The 25,070-nt window shown below is 47.1% G+C and overlaps 5 protein-coding genes across 6 annotated transcripts; all 5 read left to right on the top strand.

Moving 5' to 3' along the window:
• Positions 1-1,197: 1,197 nt before the first annotated feature.
• LOC4576216 (myrosinase 1) lies at positions 1,198-8,219 on the top strand. The gene is made up of 6 exons (XM_557100.3): positions 1,198-2,026; positions 5,952-6,174; positions 6,247-6,819; positions 6,897-7,208; positions 7,430-7,668; positions 7,736-8,219. Exons 1-6 carry the CDS (start codon positions 1,929-1,931, stop codon positions 7,986-7,988), a joined length of 1,698 nt encoding a protein of 565 aa, XP_557100.2. The 5' UTR covers positions 1,198-1,928; the 3' UTR covers positions 7,989-8,219.
• Positions 8,220-8,547: 328 nt separating this feature from the next.
• Positions 8,548-10,537, top strand: LOC1277035 (myrosinase 1). Of its 2 annotated transcripts, none has more exons than XM_316461.4 (5): positions 8,548-8,678; positions 8,772-8,979; positions 9,039-9,516; positions 9,580-9,668; positions 9,743-10,537. In XM_316461.4, exons 1-5 carry the CDS (start codon positions 8,632-8,634, stop codon positions 10,442-10,444), a joined length of 1,524 nt encoding a protein of 507 aa, XP_316461.4. In that variant the 5' UTR covers positions 8,548-8,631; the 3' UTR covers positions 10,445-10,537. The 2 variants fall into 2 exon arrangements, with proteins under 2 accessions (XP_316461.4, XP_061500801.1); XM_061644817.1 differs by having other exon boundaries at positions 8,562-8,678; positions 8,775-8,979.
• Positions 10,538-11,011: 474 nt separating this feature from the next.
• Positions 11,012-12,957, top strand: LOC4576221 (myrosinase 1). The gene is made up of 5 exons (XM_001237812.2): positions 11,012-11,104; positions 11,172-11,379; positions 11,442-12,014; positions 12,096-12,643; positions 12,725-12,957. Exons 1-5 carry the CDS (start codon positions 11,085-11,087, stop codon positions 12,891-12,893), a joined length of 1,518 nt encoding a protein of 505 aa, XP_001237813.2. The 5' UTR covers positions 11,012-11,084; the 3' UTR covers positions 12,894-12,957.
• A 417-nt stretch (positions 12,958-13,374) lies between these two features.
• LOC3290159 (myrosinase 1) lies at positions 13,375-15,371 on the top strand. The gene is made up of 4 exons (XM_557098.3): positions 13,375-13,522; positions 13,585-13,783; positions 13,849-14,415; positions 14,484-15,371. The coding sequence occupies exons 1-4, from the start codon at positions 13,485-13,487 to the stop codon at positions 15,324-15,326; spliced, it is 1,647 nt and encodes a 548-aa protein (XP_557098.3). The 5' UTR covers positions 13,375-13,484; the 3' UTR covers positions 15,327-15,371.
• A 1,686-nt stretch (positions 15,372-17,057) lies between these two features.
• On the top strand, positions 17,058-19,328 carry LOC1277034 (myrosinase 1). Its single transcript, XM_316460.5, has 5 exons — positions 17,058-17,266; positions 17,363-18,156; positions 18,229-18,543; positions 18,618-18,856; positions 18,935-19,328. The coding sequence occupies exons 1-5, from the start codon at positions 17,227-17,229 to the stop codon at positions 19,182-19,184; spliced, it is 1,638 nt and encodes a 545-aa protein (XP_316460.4). The 5' UTR covers positions 17,058-17,226; the 3' UTR covers positions 19,185-19,328.
• Positions 19,329-25,070: the final 5,742 nt, after the last annotated feature.

Genomic DNA, 25,070 nt, shown 5'->3' with positions numbered 1-25,070 from the left:
TATTAAAAAAGTTTCTTCAACACCAATTATTTGAACATACAAACTCAATGTTAAATCGGTTCCAACGCCAGTAATACTGCAAAAAAAAAGTAATTTAAACTCAAATACTGTTTACTCGTCCAATCACAATTGGACCAACAATTTAGCGTGACAATGGTTTTACCACTTTATAGTTATGTTTATTTGTCTAGCCGAAATAAGCTATCGATGCTATAATCGATCTCAATGTTAATGGATTCCTAGAGGTCAGATAGAACTCATGGAATCTGACCCTTGTTCTAGAGAATCTATACATCCCCTCTTACGCTGATTTACATCAAAACACAATAAGCCCAACGATACCATGTCCTTCAACATATACAGTACGTCCGAACTTACGACGGAGGTTTAATTTAAAACAAGGATCTATAGGAATGTTCTATGATCTTCGCTCTATACCTACCAGAAGACGAAGAAGATCAAAACATTCAAACGTCCTTCAGAACGCCATCGGCGATGACCGGCGGACCCAATTAGGCACACGATTTGATTCTAATTAGCCTAATTCTGTGCAGCAAGAAACCTCCAAATTGGATATTAATTTCTTCGCCAGCTATTTTTCATTGCGGTCGATTAGCTCTACACTAGATGAGGTTCTAGTTTTGATCGTGCTGCTGCTGCGTGTGTTATCTTATTCAAAGCCCCGTGCCAAGAACGACCCGCCACAGTGTGCGCGTGCGCCGGGATGCGGTAAGCTCCGTTCGCAAGTCCAAGTTTCCCACCAAGAGCGGGCGGGCGTTATCGCGTTCTAAGCATCAAAACAGCGTACTCGCAAGATCATTTGTCAGCACTGATGGTAGTGGGGGCTTTGAGTTATGACACAAGAGCACGCTGGTGGCCCCTCTCAAAAGATCCCCCAATGACCATGGAGTTGAGCAGAAGGTTCCTTGGTTTGTGCATCGTAAATTTGGCGTAAGCAAACCTTCCCCCGGGACAGATTGGTCCGTTGACCCGCTCCACTGCTGATCCGCAATTAAAGTGTGGTTGTACTGCGCCGTACATTTTGGTTGGGGGCTAAATCGGTTGCGCGTGTCACTGAAGAACAGCAGCACTACTACGGCAACAAGAACTGGCAAAGATTTGCGCGAAAACTCCCCCGGCCGCGGGAATGCTCAGGATCAGGAAGCGAACCGTAGCAGTAGTGTAGAAGCTTACTCCATTACTCCAGGGCAAGGAAGATTAATCATCTCCTTAGTTGTGGTGGCTTTGGATCCGGCATCGGCTTTCGGCAAGCACACACGAACCCCTCCAAAGCCCCGAATCGAACTTCGGCGCGATCGCTTTACATTGGAGAATTGGGCTGCGCTTAGGTAGGCTTTTGGTGGGTGGTGAAGTGGTGGTACCAAACACATTGTGCGCTCGCGGACGCCAAACCGGCGCATTCTGGTTTTTCCAGCTCGCGCGACAAACCCCGAACGACCAACTGGGCGGCCGACCGGTCCAATATATAAATACGAGCCACCGGAGGCTGCGATCGGTTAGTCTCTCTGCTCACCTGTACGGGGCGCACATGCGTAACACAATCACTCACACACACACACATCGGCAGTAGTGTACACCGAGAGTGAGCGGAATCCTCTTGCACGTCACGGAGGTGTTCCCTGCGGTGTATTTTAGGTAGCGGTAGTGTGTGATCGTGATTTTGAGTTCAAACAAAGTGTTGAAAGTTCAAAACAAACTACCCCGCGGAACACGGTGCGGTGGGACATCTTCGGTGTCTCGTCCGGTTAGCGCGCAAGGTTTGAGAGTAAAACAAGACTCGCTGTGCAGCAGTGAATTTAGAAAGAGAGACTTTTGTGAGAAAAAAAGTGTTTTAAGTGCAAATATACAGAGACCCCGCGACCATAAGCTTATAATCGTAACGAACTGGATTGGGGTCACCGTACGTAATGCGCAAAGCAAAACAGCAGCAAACAATGGCAGTGACGACGAACAGCCGTAGTAGTAGTAGCAGCAGTGTCGTGTTCCCAGGTGTTTTAGTAGCAGTGTAAGTGGTAGCAGCAGGTGGCGTACGATTGATGCCGAAGCTTCGACATTGATGATGGCGATTGGCGAGATGAACGGTTTGGGAAGAAGTGGGGGGGATTTAAGCGAGGGTCTCGGGCAGGGCTGTGTGCTACGTGCGCGTTCCGAATTGGAGTCAAGTTCGGGCGTGTGTGGCGTGTGCTGTGCGTACGCGCACGTGTACCTCATGAGCGGCGTTTTTTGAATGATCGTGCTCGGGCGCATTTGACCATGATCTGTGCCGTGTGATCTTGTGATGGGTACTAACTGGGCGGCACGTGTGTTTTGGGATGGATTTGTGAATGGGTCAGTCGGGTGAATTAGACAGCAAAATTATTGGATATTATGGAGTGGGACATTCGTGCTTTGAAGTTGGGCTTTACAATGAAGAATTCGTCTGAAGTTAGCATTGGAATATCAGGTTTTTTTTTCTAATAACTCCTCTGCAATGGAATGGCAAATCGCGGTATTATGCATCAGTGCATATGAAGCTTTTATTAACCACACAAACCCATTCTAGCGTGAATCCAAACGCCAAACGTCCGCAAACAAAACTTCAATGCGTCCAAAAGAGTAACTTCAATGCGCCATAAACTAAAAACCCTCGCCGCCGAATTAATATACCCTCCTTTCCATTTACGGACGTGGATCCGGTTGAGGAGTGTTTGCCTTTCACCAGCAGTGTTGATTGGGTACCGGAGGAGAGTACACAAACCCACAAACTGCACAGTATGGGAAATGTTCGGCAAAAGAGCGGGGAAATCCCTGTCGTAAATGCCTCCGGGGATAATAAGCAACACGCTTAAGCTTAATTGCGCATAGAAGAGCACATTGAGTTCAGATGCCTAAAGAACTTCGTTGGGATATAGGATAGAATGCGCGTGTGTGCCTGTCTGCAATTAACCTCACTCGTTTTAGCGATCACAGAGCATCTCCGTTGGCGTCTACTATGTTGTTTTAGTCGCGCATGCCACCAAGCGTTTGCCCCGGAGCGTAGAAGTAAACAAATCAATTACGTCCGCGTTGTGCAATCGGTGGATGAAAACAGTAAGCCACCGCCGTCGCCGACCGCTCAACCCGCTCAAGTTCTTGATGGACATCATGCAAACGCGATGACACATTCCTTCAGCTGTCGGAGTCTGTGGTCTAGTCTGTGCACAATCCAGCAGAATTAGATGGATTAGCTCCTCGATATTTCAGCTCCGTATGTGTGTCAGGTTCAGGGTCCCAAACATGACGGTGGGAAGCGCTTTGTCACCTTGTGCAAGGTTTAGTGCGACAATCCGAACCCAATGTTATGCAAACAGATCAACTCAAACTGGGTGTAAGCAGACGGTAATCGATGGCATGTTTTGTGATTTATTCAATTACTAGCATCACCTCCCCTTCATTCTACTCGATTCTGTCGGGTCATTAATCATAGCCGAAGGAAGAAATGTCATGGTTAGGTGTCGGCGGTAATCGGCTCAATGCGAGCACCAATGCTGCGACCGGTTCGGTATCGGAACCGATAATCAATAATTGCCGAATGGGATAATTGCAAATGATTGGATTTTTTTTGGAACTCCGATTGGATTTTCCAAGGTGTTTATTGGATATTTTTTAAAATTAATTTTGTGTGTGCTCATGTCAAATTATACATCTATACAATGTTGTGAAGTATCACGGGAAAAGATTGCCACCTTCATGATCACCAAGAAGTAAAAAGCAACACAACACCTCGAATATGAAGAGTGTTGCGAATAAATTAAAAATCAATAAATAATAAATTAACCCACATCGAACATGACTGGCTCATGCATAAGCATCGATTTAAATCAAGTTGAAAAAAAAACCAGAACACCTGGTGCGAATGGTGAATAGACAAATCAACTCAACATTTTGCCTGGGGCGGTAAAATTATTAATGGCTCCCGGCGCATATAAAGCTCAGGCTGTGTTACCGTGCAGTAGGATAGTAGCATACAGCTCCTCTGCTTCCATTCGGTAAATACCAATAAAAATACACCACCAATCAACCGAAACAGGTTTGGAACACTTACCTTGTGCGGGTGAGATGAGGTTGCACTCTGTCGCTAAAGCAGGTTCGCATTTCGAAGGTGAAATGCATGTAAATCATAAAATGTGTTTAATGGATGTGCATTATCTCGCGACATGCAACCACGACCTGTGGTTTGGTATGCTTGAAAAGGAATTTTTTGCAATGTTTCACCACTGTTTTTTTCTGGAATATGCGTTAACTTGTTCATTATGCAATGAGATGTTTAAGCAGCTTGTTTATGCGAAAACAAAATCGCAATAAACAAACGGTCATAAATTAATAAAGTATGATCGCGCTTAAACATGTTTATTACAAAGCCATTAAAACAGAACGCTGCGCCACATCATTAAAACATAACAACATCCTAATTAAATCCACTCTCGATCTCATCATAATAATGCGAAATCCTCCTGTCCCGGCGGCGATCCGGCAGTGAGCTTTTGGCACGTTCAATTATCGATTTTTCAACGCTTTACGTCCGCTAATTAACACCCTCCCAGGTGACCTACTGAGTGGAAAGATTTGGGGTAACTTCAATAAAAACACACACACCGGACACTGAATGTCGATCGAGAGCTACCTGTTGCATCATCTCCGAATGATCATAAACACGCGTACGATCGTGATCACGAATTGAATGAGATCTTACATAAACCGACAAGCAGCGGGAGGATGTTAATGTACTCTGCTCGTGTCTAATTAGGCGTACTAAGAAGGTACTAGACTAGATGATCGTGATTTGTGCCGGAAGTGTGTCTGTGTATGTGTATAATTTTGTTTTGTGTGATCTTTTTCATGTAGACAACATCCTGCATGCTAAGACTTAATCGTCAGAAGATTCAGAAGAACAACACTTCAGAAGATTCGATCTTATGTATACCCTGTTGTCCAGTGTTAGATGTTCAGTATCTCTTAAAGAATCATTAATTCTTGGCGAATAAAAAGTAACTTCGCTAATTATGCCATCACAAGCTACTGAATGTCACTCGTCCAACGTAGACAACCTTGCCTGGAGCTCTTCAATTGTTGCTGTGATGGCATTAGTGACAGACTGTACAACAGCCAGAGACAAAACCCATTAGCAGCAGTAGCGTGTCTTGCGAACGATCAATCAATGACACTTGCACTAGATGACTGCAACCGCATCTTTATGCAGTAATTTAATTTAGAAAGGGGCTATGTACCACTCATCACCTGTCCAACCTGCTATCTGACACAATTGCAACGCGCGGTGCCTTATCTGTCGGCTGTAGTTTAGCTCCAGCAGGATGAAGGCTTCACAGACCTGATCGGCACCTGTTACCACGCACCCAACTGAAGGCTCCGGCTAAATACAGGGAGCAGAAAACGTTTAGCTTGTTGATTTGGTTTGTAAATTTCTATTGACCGATACGACGCGCATGCAAATTGTGCGGCGTCCCGGTGTGTAGGATGGCGTTTACAACTCTCGTCGGGCGGTAGGTTTTGATAGGCTCCAATCCAACCTCGTTCAAGTCCACCCCAGCCTACATTACGCCTGAGTTACGATCAATTTAAGAGAGGGTCGTAAAATTTAATTTACTTCCCCTCGGGGGCGCGCGGACCATTTGGGAGGGGATTATTCAATTGCCCTACCTCCCACACCGTCCACCCAGCAACCTCAATCAGTCTAGATCGATAATTGATCAGCTGAGAGCCGACATCGTTTAGAGTAGCGCGCAGGTGGCAATTAACGCGCTTGTCCAAGAACCGTTCCGACAAGGCGGTTCTGTTTGTTTTTCCTACACATTTTAGAAAGGGTTCGCGGAACACGCACAGGGCTTAATCTCGTCAACCTGTCGATCTGCATATTTTGTGCTAACTTCCCCATCCTTCATTCCACTGAACAGTTTCTCCCTGCTGGCACTGCTGACACCGGCAGCCGAGGGCAAGTTTGCGCGACGCTTTCCGTCCGACTTTCGGTTCGGCGTTGGCAGCTCGGCGTACCAGATCGAGGGCGGCTGGAATGCGAGCGGCAAGGGCGAATCGATCTGGGACCGGATGACGCACCAGCATCCGGAAAAGATTGCCGATGGAAGCAACGGTGACATTAGCTCGGATAGCTACAATAATGTAAGTTTTGCGGCCTTCCAAAAAATGCCCTCTAAAATCACGAGACCACGTGCAAAATCTGTTTTTTTCCAGTGGCGCCGAGATGTGCAGATGGTTCGCGAGCTCGGTGTGGATGTGTATCGGTTCTCGCTCTCCTGGCCGCGCATCATGCCGACCGGGTTTCTGAACAGTGTCAGCAAGGCGGGCATCACCTACTACAGCAACCTGATCGACGAGCTGCTCAGGTACAACATTACCCCGATGGTGACGCTGTACCATTGGGATCTGCCGCAGCGCTTCCAGGAGCTGGGCGGCTGGACGAATCCCGAGCTGATCGGGTACTTCCACGACTACGCGAAGGTGGCGTTCGAGCAGTTTGGCGATCGGGTCAAGATCTGGACGACGATCAACGAGCCGTGGCACGTGTGCGAGCACGGCTACGGCGTAGACTTTATGGCGCCGGCCCTCGACTACCCGGGCATTGCGGCGTACCTGTGCGGGCACAATCTGCTGAAGGCGCACGCGGAAGCGGTGCACATGTACCGGCGCATCTTCCAGCCGAAGCAGCAGGGCAAGATCGGTATCACGCTGGACACGTCCTGGCCGGAACCGGCCACCAACAGCGAGGACGATCGGGAGGCATCGGAGCTGGCGGCCCAATTCTATGTAAGTACCTTCTAATCAAAAACAAAACCAGAACAGTGTGGCTTACGCGGCCCTTTTTATCTCCCAACCTCTACCAGCTCGGTTGGTTCGGACATCCCATCTTTGCGGAGGCGGGCAACTATCCGCGCGTCATGATCGATCGGATTGCGGCGATGAGCCGCCAGCAGGGCTACACCAAATCGCGCCTGCCCACCTTCACCAAGGAGGAGATCGACCGCATCAAGGGTACGGCCGACTTCTTCGGCATCAACTCGTACACGAGCGTGCTGGTGCGCAAGAACGATCGCAACAACACGGCCAACTTCCCGGTGCCGTCCTTCAACCACGACATGGGCGTCGTGGAGTCGGCCGACCCGGACTGGCCAAAGAGCGGATCCGTCTGGTTGCATGTGAGTATCGGCTGGCGGGTGTTTTGCATTAGACGGCGTGATTTCAATGCCCGGTGAAGGCCCACACGTTTGCGCGATTAATGGTCGCAATTTACAACTTGTGACGCTGCTTGTGACATTGTTTGCTGCTCAGTGTCATGTTGGATGGACGCTGGTGTCACATACCGATCACATCATCTAACACCTTCTCTTTCCTCTCTTCCCCACTCTCATGCGGGTAGGTTGTGCCGTCCGGTATGAACAAGCTGCTGAAGTGGATTCGGCGCGAGTACAACAATCCGACGGTGTACATCACGGAGAACGGTGTGAGCGATCTCGGTGGTACGAACGACGTGAAGCGCATCGATTACTTCAACTCCTACCTGCAGGCGGTGCTGGATGCGCTCGAGGACGGCTGCAACATACAGATGTACATTGCCTGGTCGCTGATGGATAGCTACGAGTGGAAGGCTGGCTTCACGTAAGTTAAACCTCCATCCATCTAATTGCAATTCTAAAACTGAAAACTTTTTCGGTCTTACTTGCAGTGAAAAGTTCGGCCTGTACCATGTCGACTTTACCAGCCCGAACCGGACGCGCACACCGAAAGCGTCCGCCAAGGTGTACGCCAACATCGTCCGCACGCACGAGATCGATTGGAGCTTCCGGCCGACGCCGGAGGTGTTCATTCTGCCCCCGTCCCCGTACCAGTCGGGCAGCAACCGGTTGAGCATTACCGTCCCGTTGGTGTGCCTGCTGGTCGCCACGATGGGTGCGCTAGTCAAAGCACTGTGCTGCTGAAACCCGGCCCGGCCTGCCAAGCGCCCAGCTATCGAGATCTCCCGGATTTACTGAAGCCGTGTACTTGTACTTGTTGTAAGAGATTTATTTATGACCCACCTCCCTGCGTGTGCCGTGTGAGATAGTTAGGCTAAGGTGTAAGAAAGAGAAAGAGAGAGAGAGAGAAAAAAACTATTTGATAACGAAAATGTGCCGATGCCAATAAAAAGACGTTAAAGTATTATACAGAAACTCAGCTGAAGGCGCACGCCTTCTTATCGCTAACGTCACTGGGTGCAACTGTGTTACTGTGGAAAGGATGCGGGGGAGAGAAAGGGAAGGTGTGTTTTAATTATTCAAGCAGCCAACGTTGACAAATTGGAGTTTGAGATACGGTATCGGGCACACGGTGACGTGGTAGCATCGCGGCCTCTACTAAGATCCACTCAGCAAGCAAGCGCATCAGTCATTTTTTTCTTTTTTTGCTTCATGTTCTTGATAACGATTACCTAACAAAACGGTTCCGATGTGCTATGACGGAGGGGAGATACAGCGACCGATCGGTTATCCGTGTTTGTTTATAAAAATCGCGAGACTTCCAGTAGCAGATTGCAATCGCAGCTGGAAGTAGCAACCCAGAAGGCCCGCGTTGTTCCTTAGCAAGATGAGACGAATTGGGGTCGAGAGAATGCTGCTGCTGCTGCTGCTGGCGTGCGTAATCGATTGGATTTGTTTACCAAAAACAGTGGCAAAAACCCTGCATTTTCCGCAGTAAACTGAGGTTTGTTTTAATTTTACTTACAGCAGCAGCAGCACCCTGTTGGTGGCGTTTGGTGAGCGTCAATTCCCGGCCAACTTTCAGTTCGGTGTCGCTACCTCTTCCTACCAGATCGAGGGTGGCTGGGACGAGGACGGCAAGGGTGAATCGATCTGGGACCGGCTAACGCACGAAAAGCCGCACAAGATTGCGGACCAATCGAGCGGTGATGTGGCGTGCGATAGTTACCATCAGGTGAGTGAGAACGAACTGCCGATGACACTGTGAACATGATTGCGGGGGTTCATTTCCAGTGGCAACGTGATGTGGAGATGGTACGTGAGCTTGGCGTCGACTTTTACCGCTTCTCGATCGCCTGGTCGCGCATCATGCCTACTGGGATTAGCAACGAGGTGAACCGGAAAGGCATCGAGTACTACAGCAATCTGATCGATGAGCTGCTGAAGTACAACATTACCCCGATGGTGACGCTGTTTCATTGGGATCTGCCCCAGCGGTTGCAGGATATGGGCGGATGGACGAACCGGGAGATTGTGGAGTACTTCCGGGAGTATGCGCGGGTAGCGTTCGAGCAGTTTGGCGATCGGGTTAAGTTCTGGGCTACGTTCAACGAACCGAAGCAACCGTGCAAGGAGTCGTACGAGCAGGACGCGATGGCACCGGGGTTAGAGTTCCCGGGGGTGTACAGCTATCTCTGTACGCATCACGTGCTGCTAGCCCACGCTGAGGCGGTCGATGTGTATAGAACGTTCTTCCAGGAGACGCAACAGGGTGAGTAGAAGGAGGGAGGACAATAGATGCAGAGGTTTTCATTTGGGGAATTTCTGCGGATAGGTGTGATTGGAATGGTTGTGGACTCGGCCTGGCATGAGCCCAATTCTGAGGATGACTACGAGGCTGCAGAACGGGCAATGCAGTTCAATGTGAGTAGTATACAGGCCCCGAATGATGCATTGCATAATGTACTAACGGAGATCTTTCGCCACGTTATCTTCAGATCGGTATCTATATGCACCCGATCTATCACGGAAACTATCCGCCAGCGATGATTGAGCGCATTGCCAAGCTGAGCGCCGAGCAGGGCTACCACAAGTCCCGGCTGCCCGCATTCACGCAGGAGGAGATCGATAAGATCAAGGGATCGAGCGACTACTTCGGCTTTAACGCTTACACCACCCGGCTGGTAACGGCAAACGGTGCAGACAATCTGGCCAACTTTCCCGAACCATCCTTCGATCACGATCGCGACGTGGTGGAGTACATCGACCCAAGCTGGCCTTCTTCTGCCTCACCCTGGCTGAAGGTGTATCCGAAAGGGTTGTACAGTGTGCTGAAGTGGATACGCGATGAGTACAACAACCCACCAGTTTGGATAACGGAAAATGGTGTTAGTGATGTGGATGGGACGTACGATCTGCAGCGTGTGGAGTACTTTAACACCTACCTGGACGCGGTGCTGGATGCGATCGATGAGGGGTGTGATGTGCGCGGCTACACCGCCTGGTCGCTGATGGATAACTTCGAGTGGCGTGCGGGCTATTCGCAACGCTTCGGCCTTTACTACGTGGACTTTAACGATCCAGCGCGTCCCCGGTACGCAAAAACGTCTGCCAAAGTGTACGCCAACATCGTGAAGACGCGCTCGATTGATGCGGACTATCTGCCCGAGCCAGATGTGTTGATTCCGGGAGATCATTAGCAAAAGGTCGTCTAATAATTGGTTGTAGCGAGACGTAAAGGTGCATTAGGTACAGCAATTAATGTAATAAACTGCAACAAAATTTAAATTCTAGCTGTGTCGTACGTCCATCCTTTAGCTATCATTGCACAATCAGCAGATGCATTCGAACTTTCTCGTAACTCATCGTATCTTGTCCATCAAGGCAGCGATAGATCCATTGTCCTATTAAGCATATCACCCCGCATAGATGCGTCTTCTTATCTATAGTTTCCACGGGGATTGTACGACTTCATTATAACCGATTGGCAATGGTGCCCGTGTGCGAGACACCCCTCCGAGATAGGATCCGACCGGTTTCGGCACAGGGGTTCTCCATTGATGGTAGCTTTATTGATTGAACTGGTCAGTACCTGTGCGATAATAGCGCGGCTGTGAAGATAAAGGCCGAAGCCCTCTATGGCCGGAGAGATACTAATATGAGATAATGGGCGTATCTTTTGTCTTGGAGGGGGGTACCGAGCTATTATTGGGTTGTGCGAGGGGATTACGCTGATATGATAGGCGACGACGGCTCCGTTACGTGGGGCAAGGCAGAGGTGGTTTTAATAAAGCGATGTAGCTACCAGTTGGTATTGGTCAGTCTGACTGTGAGGCCAGCATGAAACACATCTGCACGGTGTAAGTGGGTTGAGCTCTTATTTCGTTACTCCGTGTGTTTACTATCTTTGTTGTATTCCTGGTACAGTGTGCTACTACTAACGACTGCTGTCTGCGGACAGCGTCGGTTTGCGGACGACTTCAAGTTTGGCGTTGGTACCTCTTCCTACCAGATCGAGGGTGCCTGGAACGAGGATGGCAAGGGTGAATCGATTTGGGACCGGCTAACGCACGAAAGTCCCGAGAAGATTCTCGATCAAAGCAATGGAGACATCGCTGCAGATAGTTATCACTTGGTAAGCCACGGTTGATCCATTGTTACGGTGATGCTCACTCAGAGAAACGCTACCTCCGACAGTATAAGCGTGATGTGGAGATGGTGAAGGAACTTGGCGTGGATATCTATCGGTTCTCGATCGCCTGGACCCGCATCATGCCGACCGGCATTGCGAACGAGATCAACGAGCACGGCATTGCCTACTACAACAACCTGATTGATGAGCTGCTCAGCCATGGCATCACGCCCATGGTGACGCTCTATCATTGGGATCTACCTCAGCGGCTGCAGGAGATGGGCGGCTGGACGAATGAGCTGATCGTGGATCACTTTACGGAGTATGCGCGTGTTATGTTCGAGCGGTACGGCGATCGTGTCAAAACGTGGACCACCTTCAACGAGCCGTGGCAGACGTGCGAAAATTCCTACAGCAACGATGCGATGTCACCGGGATACAACTTCCCCGGCATTCCGGCCTACCACTGTGCGCACAATCTGCTGAAGGCGCACGCCGAAGCGGTACATCTGTACCGGAATGTGTTCCAACCGGTGCAGCAGGGTATGATTGGTATTACGCTCGATTCGAGCTGGTCCGAACCGGCCACGGATGCGGAGGAAGATGTCCGCGCGGCTGAGCGTTCGCTACGTTTCAATGTAAGTGTCATTGGGACTAGGAGTTGGTTAGCAGTTGTTGCTTTTTTTTGCTAATTTCACATTTTAACACAATTCGTATAGCTTGGATGGTTCGCCAACCCAATCTTCTCGGAAGCCGGTGACTACCGGCAGGAGATGCGCGAAACCATTGCCAACCTGAGCGCGGCACAGGGTTTTCCGACGTCTCGATTGCCTGCCTTCACGCCGGAAGAGATCGTGCGCATCCGCGGCACATCGGACTACTTCGGCCTCAACACGTACGGTAGCTCGATGGTGAAAGCGAACGATGGTGTGTACGATCCGGCTGATACGCCTTCGCACGGGCACGACACGAACGTGATTGGGTTCCGCGATCCGAGCTGGCCGACGGCAGCCTCTCCGTGGTTAAACATCGTCCCGTGGGGAATGCGCAAGCTGCTCAACTGGATCCGGATGGAGTACAACAACCCGCCGCTGTGGATCACGGAGAACGGGGTGAGTGATTTCGGTGGCACGATGGACGATATGCGCATCGACTATCTCAACACCTATCTGGACGCGGTGCTGGATGCGATCGACGATGGGTGCGATGTGCGGGGCTATATCGCCTGGTCGCTGATGGATAACTACGAATGGCGGGCGGGATATGTGTAAGTGTTTCCATGTTTGCTGAACCATTTTGGAGATTGCTCTACCCTTACGTCATATATCTCTTCTTCCTCCAAAAATAGTGAAAAGTTTGGCTTTTACTACGTTGATTTCGAAAGCCCAGAACGTACGCGGTATGCGAAGGCATCGTCCAAGGTGCTGACGAATATTGTGAGGACGCGCCAGATCGATTACGATTATCGTCCCCAGCCGGACGTTTTCATTCCTCCCCCGACGCAGGGAAAGCTGTAAGAAGTGATTAGGAACGTGTGCTGAGTTGTTTGGAATAAAGGAAATGATTGATTGTGTATTATAATTATTGATGTACTTATTACGTTGTCTTGAACTTATTGAGAAGACTAATCTACAAATGGAGATCTCACATATATTGCCCTTGTCCAATGCATAATGAGTAAGCTAGGAACCACAAAACGTAAAGGAATAAATACCTAAATACATTAGTCTTACCTCCAGCGAACTGCTATCGAGTTCCCTTTAAGTAACTTTTAAACTGATGATAATCTCAAGCCTTATCAAACTGTCTAGCACGTTCTGTGGCAGACAAGACCTCCCCATATCGTTTTACAGCTGCACATTATCATCCTTTTTCGGGTCCGACGCTTTCGGATCACAATTGAAAGCGAGATCCTATTATAAACACCGGTAATAGACCGGTAATGGATGATAGCATCTTGGGGTGGACAGGTATGATATGGTTGAGCCACCCCTCGAACTGAGCCACTCGGTCATTGGAAACGAATGGTTTATCAGTAGCAGTTCGAGAGGACGCATTGTTCAGTCTAACTTTGAAGGTTGCCACTGAAGGTGGTGTTTGTTGTGAAGATGCGGACGATCGTTTGTGTGGCGTTGCTGTGTATAAGGTATAAGGAAGAGCGTTGTATGCACTGGAGTCCTTACATTACTATAATCTCTTACACAATAGCACCCTGTCGCTGACACACGGACAGCGTCGGTTCCCTGAAGGGTTTAAGTTTGGCGTCGGTACATCGGCGTACCAGATCGAGGGAGGATGGAATGAGGACGGTAAGGGTGAATCGATTTGGGATCATTTGGTACACAACTATCCCGAGAAGATCGCTGACCGAACCAATGGAGATGTGGCCTGTGACAGCTACCATAATGTAGGTTAGAGTTAGAAGATTAACTGGAGAAGATCTTGAATAGTGTTTTCCGTGTGCTCTTATAGTGGCGCCGTGATGTGGAAATGATCCGAGAGCTCGGTGTCGATATCTATCGCTTCTCGCTTGCCTGGAGTCGCATACTCCCGACGGGCATCAGCAATCAGGTGAACGAGAAAGGTGTGGAATACTACAATAATCTTATCAACGAGCTGCTAAAGTATAACATCACACCGATGGTGACGCTGTTCCACTGGGACACACCGCAGCGGCTGCAGGAGATGGGAGGCTTTACGAACCGGCTTATAGTGGGCCATTTCCGCGAGTATGCAAGGATTGCGTTCGAGCGATTTGGCGATCGGGTAAAGATCTGGACAACGTTCAACGAGCCGCCGCAAACCTGCCGTCTTCCGTACGAATATGATGCGATGGCACCGGGGCTGGATTTCCCGGGAAGTTATACCTATCTGTGCACGCATCATTTGCTGCTGTCGCACGCCGAAGCGGTGGATCTGTACCGGAAGGAGTTTCAGCCGACGCAGGGAGGTCAGATCGGTATAACGGTGGACGGTTCGTGGGCTGAACCAGTGTCGGAGGATCAGCGGGAAGCATCGGACATCACGATGCAGTTTTTGGTAGGTAGAAGGATGTCTGAAGACGTCTCCAAACATTGATCATGTTCTTTTGTCATATGACGCTACAGTTTGGGATCTACATGCATCCGATCTATATCGGTAACTACCCGCAAATGATCATCGATCGCATTGGCAATCTGAGTATGCAGCAGGGCTTCAAGAAGTCCCGGCTGCCGGCCTTTACTGCGGAGGAGCTCACCAAGCTGAAAGGTTCGTCGGACTTTTTCGGCTACAACGGCTACACGACCAACCTGGTGTACATGAACGATGAGGCCAACACTGCCAACTTCCGCGTGCCATCGTTCGATCACGATCGTAATACGGTCGATTTCCAGGACGATCGCTGGCCATCGGCAGGTTCCCCCTGGTTGAAGGTGTACCCACGCGGTATGTACAACGTGCTAAGCTGGATCCGACGAGAGTATGGCAACCCTCCTGTGTGGGTTACGGAGAACGGTGTCAGTGATCTCGGTGGTACGCGGGATGTGGCTCGTGTGCAGTACTACAAGGATTATCTAAACGCCATCCTGGACGCGATCGATGATGGGTGCGATGTGCGAGGATACGTTGCGTGGAGCCTGATGGACAACTTCGAGTGGCGGGCAGGGCTGAGCGAGCGGTTCGGGCTGTACTACGTGAACTACAGCGATCCGGGGCTGACGCGGTACGCAAAATCGTCGGCCAGAGCGTTCGCTAACATTGTGCGCAATCGGTGGATCGATCCGGACGATATGCCCGAGCCGGAGTTGTACATACCGGGGCCCGGGGAAACGATTACCACGACTACGGTGCGGGCGGAAACTACCACGAAGCAGGGTGATGACGATGATGATGATGATACGGCGTCTGGGGTGTTAGTTTCGAAGCTGCTGATCATTGTTTCGTTTATGCTGTTTGTGTTGAATATGTAAAAGGGGTAAAAGAGTTAGTAAATGTTACTTAGAATGCAAAAATAATCACTTGCGGATGAGTTTGTGTTTGTGGGAGCAAGAGACATGAAAGAAATTGCGTTCAAACTCCAGGATGTTCCAAATTTATCTATTGCAGGGATTGACAACGTCCTGCGGCCCGTGAAAACGTTTTAAAATTTGGTTTACATATATTAAACATTATATGGAACTTTAACAAAATATGCTTGAGCAGAACAACTAAAAACATAACGAATATTATCTCCATAGAAGCCTACAATGTTTTAACTTTTTTTTACTTTTAAAAAGGAAAATAATGGATAATACGCAGACTTTTGGACAAGTTTAGCTCCCCTTTATTTGTTAATTTATATTTCCAATTTTGCTGTTTCAAAGAGAATATTTTAGTGCGAAAATATGGGAATCTGCTGGAGGTAATCCATGCATGGTGGTTTAGGCTTGAACATACATATGAGGATTGGAATGTGTTTACTAAAACAATTATTCGTCTTATTATTGTCAATTTACCTAAAAAAATTATTGGTCAGTACATTCTTGACGTCGTTTTGATCAATGTTACTTTTTGACGACAATTTTTGTATAAGTGTTTATGGTTGTTTTAGGCACATCTTGTCCGTTTGGAATATCTGAATGAATGTTAAGTTAATTAATGATGATTGTTTAGCTAATTATAAAGTGAAAATAATTCTAATTTTAATCTCATTGGTTGATATTTATAGTACAAAATAAGAGTTTGCATAATTGGCACAACATTGATATGAGAATGAGAATCTTTGAAAGTATTCAATCATGAAACGATTAGCTTTCTGAAATATAAGCAAAATTACTTCTCACTTGGCGGTAATTATGTTAGAACGTATTTTCCATTGCTTTCATTTCGGAAGTTGTATCAAAATGTTGAATCCAGTTTTTCTAATTAATCTGAATGCAGCTAGAGAGCCTAAGTCAGTTTATGAAAGTGCAAACAAATTAACAAAATTTGACACTACTTTTAGATGTTTGATACTAGTTTGTATTAAAAATTTAGTATTTGTTCAATAGCTTGAATAGCGTTTTGTTAGCCTACCACAAAGTACCGCAGATCCACGAATTCCTTGTTCTAATTATATAGCTGTGCGAGAGACATATCGAGCCTTGTAAACAATATTTTTTTATATCTTAATCAACCTAGCAAGTCTATCGCTAGTGAGTTTCAACTCTGGACTAACTTAAACTCCTCCTTAAAACCTATCGCTCTGATACTCCAAAATGTTATCTTGGAGCGGATGCTCCACTACGGGTAGATCCTGGTGATCGCTGGTGCGACAGGAAGTAAACATCTGCTTTGCTTCCGTTTATCACGAACTACACGCCTTTAATCTAGCAACTTTTATTGACAAGTTTGACGACCCCTGCTCTAATCTTTGGGACAAAACGCAAACGTTCTACTTTTATTTGAGGGTACATTTTAATCGACCTATTAACCTATTTTGAAATTAGTACACTCACACACACACACACACGCGCACAGACCCGCACGAAATCGTTCATTCACATGCGGCAGCTTCTTGCGACCAACATTTAAAAAATGCAAATCCATCTTATCTGCCACTAGACTAATCGCCTTTATACATCCCATGCCTAATCAGTAGTATGATTCAACACTCTCAACAAGCCATGTAAGACACATCAGCTTCAGGTTCCTGGGTGGGATCAGCTTTTTGTTGCCATTGCTTCTTATATGCTGTGCGCGCAATCGCAAAAGATTTAGCAGAGCCGCAACATTTCACTGCCACTGATAGTGAAACCGGCCCGATAAGACGATGCGCAGCTCCAAAGCTCAACCGGCGCTTCAGTCTGTTGTGAAGATTCTACCGGTACGGTTTTATGTTAGGTCGTCGTAATGCGAAGTAGTGTGGTGGCTTTAGCGTTCGCTGCGTTCGGTAAGCGCGGTTTATTGTTTGATAGCGCTACGATAATGGCAAAGTGTTGTTTACCTTTACCTACCGGGGGGGTTTTGCTCAATTTTTCTTACGCAGGTTTGCTACTGGTGACAGGTGCCATTGGCCAAGATGAAATAACGCGACGCTTCCCGGACGGGTTCGAGTTTGGGGTCGGTACTTCGGCGTACCAGATCGAGGGTGGCTGGAACGAGGACGGCAAGGGTGAATCGATCTGGGACCATCTGTCGCACACCGTGCCGTCGAAGATTGTGGACGGCTCTACGGGCGATGTGGCGTGCGATAGCTACCACCAGTGGAAGCGGGACGTGGAAATGGTGAACGAACTGGGCGTACAGTACTATCGGTTTTCGATCTCGTGGCCGCGCCTCATGCCGACCGGATTGAGCAATAGCGTGAACGAGAAGGGAATAGAGTACTACAACAAGCTAATAGACGAGCTGTTGTGGAATGGCATAAAGCCGATGGTGACCCTGTACCACTGGGATTTGCCCCAGCGGTTGCAGGAGCTCGGTGGATGGTTGAACCCGGCGATTGTGGAGTACTTCCGGGAGTATGTGCGCGTTGCGTTCAGCCGCTTTGGCGATCGGGTGAAGCTCTGGACGACGATCAACGAGCCGTGGCATATTTGCGAGAATGGGTACGGTAGGGAGGAGATGGCACCGGGGTACGATTTCCCGGGCGTGCCGGCGTACATGTGTGGCCACCACATACTGCTAGCGCACGGGGAAGCTGTCCGGCTGTATCGAAGCACGTTTGAGAGCGTTCAGCAGGGCAAGATCGGCATTTCACTGGACGCACGGTGGCCCGAACCGGCCCACATCCTGTCGGAAGATGACCGGGAAGCGTCCGACTGGCAGCTACAGTTTCATGTGAGTGTTGTTGCAAAAAGCAAACCAACGTGTCGGTTATCAAGATGAGTGTTTGTGCTTGTATTGCAACAGCTTGGTTGGTTCGCGCATCCCATCTTCAGTGCTGAAGGTGACTACCCGTCCATCATGAAGGAGCGCATTGGAAATTTGAGCGAAGCGCAAGGCTTTCCGCAGTCTCGTTTGCCGGTATTTACCGCGCGGGAAATTAACTTGCTGCGCGGATCGTCCGACTTCTTCGCCCTGAACACGTACACGACCTCGCTGGTGTCGAAAAATGATGCCAACAACACGGCCGGCTATCCGGTACCGTCCTATCTGCACGACATGGGCGTCGTGGAGTCGGCCGATCCGGACTGGCCCGTAGCGGAGGAAACTTCCTGGATAAAGGTAGGCGAGAGAGGGACGACTTGGAGAGGACGTTTTGTAGATTCCCCCTGTATCTGACTACTGTTTCATTGCAGATAGTGCCCTTTGGATTGCACAAACTGCTGCTCTGGATCAAGGACAACTACAACAGCCCGGTGATCTACATCACGGAGAACGGGATCGGGTCCGGACCGGGCACGAAGGATCTGCAGCGTGTGCACTATCTCAATTTTTATCTCAACTCTGTGCTGGTCGCGATCGAGGATGGGTGTGACGTGCGGCTGTACGTGGCGTGGAGCTTGATGGACAATTTTGAGTGGCGCGATGGATACACGTGAGCTTATTAGCACGGAAAAGTGTCCAACAATTCATACAGATAATCCTTTCCCTCTGTCTCTCCCTCCATCCGTAGACAAAAGTTTGGCCTGTACTACGTTGATTTTGACGATCCGGCGCGCACCCGGTACGGCAAAGTGTCTTCGAAAGTGTTTGCACGCATTGTGAAAACGCGTACGATCGATTTTAACTATCAACCCGAACCCGATGTGCTTTTGACTGGCATTAAAGCGAATGGAACTGCTGTGCTGCCGAACGTGGTCGTGTTTGCCTCGACAGCCCTGCTGATGGTTGTTGGGCGACGGATTTACGCGACGTTTGGTTAGGGTGATTGCTGTGAAAAGCGTGCTGCTAGGGCTGGGGTTCGTTTGTTTGTAGTGGAAAGTACTTTTTACTTGATTGTTAAAGTATCATTTAGTGTGTTGATTGGTGGGAGCTATATAATAAAGGAAAGTCTTATAGATTTTGTAGAGTTTGTGTGTCTTTTACTCGTGAGACACTTTTTTTACTCCATAACATCTGTTATAAGTTTAATAAAAATTATAAGATTGTTTCAAGTGATTTTAATTCACGTTTCATCATCTTATTTTTTTGTCTAGAGCCATAGAATTACATGTAAGTGGGGCGCAGTACATGTTTCTTAATAATTCAAGCTGTTGCGCCTGAGGTTATGCAATGTGATGTTATATGCATGCATGCTTTTGGAGCTGTTCAGTGTATTCAAATTAGTTGAACTAGATCTGTACAGCAAAGAAGAAGCACATGATGAAAGCATTAGAATTTAAACAACAGACTTCAAAAAATGGTAGAATGAGGTAAACAACATTTATGTTAGTTGTGTGTCTTCAGCAAAGGAACTGGAGATTGTGGAGTGTCGTCGGTAAAGACATGCACCTGAAATCATCGAAAATGTGTGGAACATTCAATTCTGTATAATTAGTAAATCGTCTCAATGAGTGTCTAATTCAATGAGTATTTCATTACAGGTATGATATGGTGATAAAAAGTTTTTGGGAATTTTGTATGAATATGGCATCGGAACGGAACTGGTTCAAGGAACGTGGAACGTGCCATGGAACGTGAACCTGAGATAAAAAATAACCGTCTATAAATTTCCTATCGACTCTGAAACGCTGGGCGAAGAATCTCTGCCAACATCGACAGGATTAATGCCTCGCATCGTCAGAGCATGTGCAACATCTTTATCCAAAACTCTATTTTTTTGTTGTCAAAAACATCAACCGACTGCAATGCTTACACCGGCTCAAAGTAGGACAGTTCCGGTCTGGAAAACTACCTTTCGTTGCGTTCGTGTGTCGCGCCTTAGCTCAACGCAAGCGCGCGTATACATGCAAAACAACATTTATGTCGCTCAAATTGATGGATGAAACTAATGTATCGGTAACAGTCGTCAAATCGTACGACGATGCTTTCTTTTGCACTGTACAGCACAGTAGGTAAGGTGTGGGACATATTGTGAAGAGTGGATATTTTATATAAAAATTGTCTTTCAAATGTCACTTAATTAAACATTAATTTATATAGAATTTTATTTTATTGCTGGCCGTATGGTGGATTATAAATGTGCTAAAACCATGCAGATGGCTAAATAGAATAGAAGCCAAGTTGAGTGATATTTTTTAGAAGATATTTAATTTAATTCAGAAGATTTTAATGGATTGTTTAATAACATAAGAAACATTCCATTATTTTATTATTTTTCCTATTTAAAAAAAATGTAAATATCCTCCGCAAACTAGCGAACAAATAACCATTTACTTCCCACTGTGAAGCGGAAGAGAAAAACATATCCAGAACGCGTCTTACATGCTTGCCACTGCAAGACGCTCGCCCACCCTTGCAACAATGTGTCCGGTTACTTCACTCGAATGCATCTCACCAGTGCGATCCGGGGCGTTCATCTTCGCTGTTCGTTGTTCCGTTGTTTCCAAACGATTGCGTGCCGGAACCACAGACCCGGAATCGTTCCGGAATCACCCTCGCACCCGATGATGACTTCTCCAGAACGCTGTAGAACAGTAGCAAAAGACAGTAGCAGTACAGCAGTTGTTTTGCTAGCGTTGTCGTCTGAGCGAATGAGGTGCGACGAATGTGATTGTTTCTGTTACCGCAAGAAGTGGTACAAAATGAGGACAGCATAAAAATTGCACTCACCCCGGCAGCGGTCGAATGAAAAGCATGTGTGTGTGTGTGTGTGTTTGTTCTGTCTTTGTTCATCCGTGTACGTCTCGCATACCGCAGCACAATGCATTTGCAGGAGCCTTTTCCGTAGCAGCTCTTCTCTCGCCGTGGCGTGGGAAGCGGTTTGCACCACACCATGCGCCTCCATCGCCAACCCCTTTTGTATGGCGGAAAAGTTTTTACCACTCGCCGTGCAGTAGCAGTGGGTGGTGGAAGGTGCGGCCCGGGAACCGGTTATAGAATACTTTCGAAACATAAACTCCTCTTCACTAGAATGCAATTCAATTGCAACGGTTGATGGAACGGGCGAACTCGCAACCATCCATGCGCAACGCACAAAGCGCACTGGCGGTCGTGGTGTGGCGGTGCCAACGGGACAAAGCTAGTGGCTAGGGGGGGTCAGGAACAATGTCCGTACGCGTTGTATGTCATGGTCTTTCGTCGGAAGTGATGCGACCTAGAAAATGGAAAGGAAGAAAACAAAGCCGGAGCAGCGGTGGTCGGTTTTAATCGTTTCGCCTTTTTCGTCAATTATCCTACTATTGCTGGTAAAGTTCCGCACAACGGTGGGAGAAACGTAGGTAGGTGGTTGAGTTTTTGTTATCGTTACAGGTGCGGAATGTGCGCGGTGTAACGATAACAAAGGAAATCCCAAACAACACAGGTAGAGCTGAGAGGGTAAGCGCCGTTGTAATAGGTGCCTTCAGTGGAAGTGAAGTGAACATTCGACACGATGTGGGCGAGATGGACATTATTGTTCACTGCCTTAAAGTGGGGCGATGTTGGAGCCTTGCCTGTTTTGCACGCGCGGACAGGACGTGACTCTTTGTGAGGTTTGATTGAAGCTATTTATGTTCCCTTTTACGGGCACTGTTAATTGTTTATTCAATTTAGCTGTGTGTTAGAATTGTGCTTTTATCGTGTTTTATTGTAGATATCAAACTTACGAATCAAGCAGTGATAGTAATCAACATACAAGTCTATATACACGGTTTTAGTGAGTTATGTTAACATTTCTAACTGGTCACTTATTTGATTGAAGATTCAAATTTATGTTTGGAATGGAACGATGGAATTAGTACAGAAACATTCCACAAATGCATGCTTTATAACGGTCAGTTAAATATCGAAAGCGATAGAAAGTTTTGAATTACTGAATTAGTACATTGAACATCTGTTAAAATGACTCATCCGTTAAAAAGACTCGTTATTCTAGATCTACTTGCGTCAATTGTGCACTCTTCTTAAATGTATTAGTAAGGCAGGAGAGTTGTTTCTCGCAATGCGAAATTAAGCTTTTTAATAGACGTGTTTATGGATCTCGTGAAGCCGGTCTTGTGATACAGTTGTCAACTCGTACGACTTAACAACATGCCCGTCATAGGTTCAAGCCCCAAATAGACCGCCATACGTAGGACTCTGACTATCCTGCAAGCGAGGGAAATCAATTTCCTTGACCGCCAGCGGTTTTTTAGCCTAAAGAAGAAGAAAAAAAAGAAGAAGAAATTTGTGGATTATTTATATTTGTTCATTGTACGAAAAATGCATAATGAGAAGTACTGTAGTTCCATTTTGGTAAGATACGAAGAGAGCATTAGATTAAAAATATAAAAATATAAAAAAGAAACTTCTTACTAGATTGATACATGTTATATTAATCATTTTTTGGTGAATCTTGTGCTTTTTCAGGCAGACAATAGATCAATTATCAATTATATAATTATAAAAAAAACGGCTGCAACACCTCAAAGTTATTAAATAGAATAAAATAACATTTTAATTAGCATATTATAGCCCAATTAAGGCATTTTTTGCAACGAATAATTATATTATTTAATTATATATATTATTTGATTATTTTATAGTTGATTCAGAATTTAGTCCAGAACAACTAGTATTTAATTTTTTTTCAACTTTCAATGATTATTCAATGTAAACGTACATTACTTACGTATTATTAAATTATCACTCTTTTGTTATACTACAAAAATTAATATATTAAAAATTACCATTTTTTGCAAAAAAACATAACAATTTAATTAAAAGATTAACAGGTTATAAACTACCAAGAAGTATGCATGTGTTCGACTTTGCAAAACAACAATATCTCCGTACGAACTACAAATTGCCCGCCCCTGCACTCGCAGGCTCTTATAGGTTTGCCTACATTTAGGCGCAGTGAGCTTGGTTATAATGAGCAAAGATGTGGCGTTAAAAAAAAACGATCCAGCACTTTTACGAAAATTGCATTATGCATATGTTTTGCATAACTTAATAAGAATTTTAAACAATGACCAATATTCTTTGATTTGATTTGCTCTATGTAATAAAAATACTTAATATAATTCACACAATTAATAGCTTAAGCGTAATGAAGTGCCAATCATTTTGCCAGAACTATTCATTTACACAAATTCACCATAAAAGCATGGCATTGTTCGAAAACTTTCTGCGAAAGTCCCGAACACCCCCGCCCGGCAGGGAATTGCATCCTTATGAATGCATAAACCACCCACCATGAATATTCACAATCTTCTGCAGCTGTAGGGCTACCGCATCGATTCCATACGAACCTGCCATTACCGCGTGCCCATAACGAATGGGACGTTAGACGGATGAATAAATTCGATTACCAACGAACAGACGGGACGACGGGTGATTTGCCATCCACGACTGACCTACACAGCCCACCGGTCAAAAAGGGCCACCTGACCCACGCCACTAAAATCACGCCTGCATTTCGGTGGCATGGGCAAAGTTTCACCGGGGTAGCCCAGTATGGCGCAGGAAAGCAAAAGAACAAAAAACAGACAATCACTCCGTCCCGTGGTTCCCGGTTTTCTTCTCGCCGTTGCACTGTAGACAAATCTTTTCGTCTCGGAATGCCAAAATTCCGTCTAGACGGGGTGGTTTCACTGTTCCGCCTGCAAGGTGATGGTAGGAGTGAAAAAGAGAGAGAGAGAGAGAGAGAGAGCAAGAGATTGTTGGAAGATAAATTCCAATTATAAAAAACGAACCTAACTGCCATCGTCTGCAAGTCGCAACGATGCGTTTGTACGTGATGCGGAGCGGAGGTGATGCGGAGCGGGAAAACAGCATAAAAACCGTACGATGTGTCCTCTTCCTGTTTAGCTTTTGGGCATCCTGGTCGCTGGTGGAAGCGTTTAAGCTGCACACAAATCGTATCAGGTGCCAGGGAAACAACACACCAAGCTCACGAGTCTGGAGAACAGAGAGCTGCATACAAAGAGAAGCATTGGCAAAAGCGAGAGTGAAACTGCATTTTGAAACCGGCAGCAAGGACGGTCGGTTTCGGTCGGAAGTCGTCTGTGAAGCTTGTCGTGTGTGTGTGTGTTGGGTAAGGTAGAGTTTTCGAGACGATAAAGGAAACCCCGTTTCCGAATAAATTATACCCTATGCTACGCCTGACGCCTGAGCGCATGCAACAATGGGCAAGTCGGGCAGGTCCAGCAGACTGGCAGAACACCCGGGAATAATCTCATTCGCGAGACGACGTGGCAGTGTGGCAGATTCTGCAACGCGCTGCTACTTTGTACACTGCACAGTGAACTTTTGTCGCACGTGGGAACGTGTGCGCGCTTCCCGTTTTGCAGGGTGAACATTGATTTATTTTGGGAACGTTCGAGATCGAGATGTCCTGTCAAGTTGGCGGTAGCAGGAAAAGTAGTAGAAGTAGTAGTTACCAAAGCCTGGGTTATGCTAATGGGAAACTATTTTTCGTGTGCCTTTCGGTTCCATTTACTCGTGCATCTCGCTGTGAACGAAGGACATACGTCCGTCGAGTGGTCGTAAATTCAGGCACGGAGTCTTTGTGTCAACACCAGCTGCCCCCAGACGATGGCGGGATGACTCGTGAGGATGATTAGTTGTCGGGTGTTGTTTCGGGAATGACATCTGTTCGCGCTGATTCTCCCATCATCCGTCGTTGTTGATGATTAAGAGAGATCGGTTAGGACCGGATTAGTGTCATTCAATGTAGATTCAGGATG

The sequence above is a fragment of the Anopheles gambiae genome, chromosome 2 (genome assembly GCF_943734735.2).
Source record: "Anopheles gambiae chromosome 2, idAnoGambNW_F1_1, whole genome shotgun sequence".
Classification (NCBI taxonomy): Eukaryota; Metazoa; Arthropoda; class Insecta; order Diptera; family Culicidae; genus Anopheles; species Anopheles gambiae.
The sequence above is the reverse complement of the archived record's forward strand: the minus strand, read 5'-3'. Positions and strand labels throughout refer to the sequence as shown.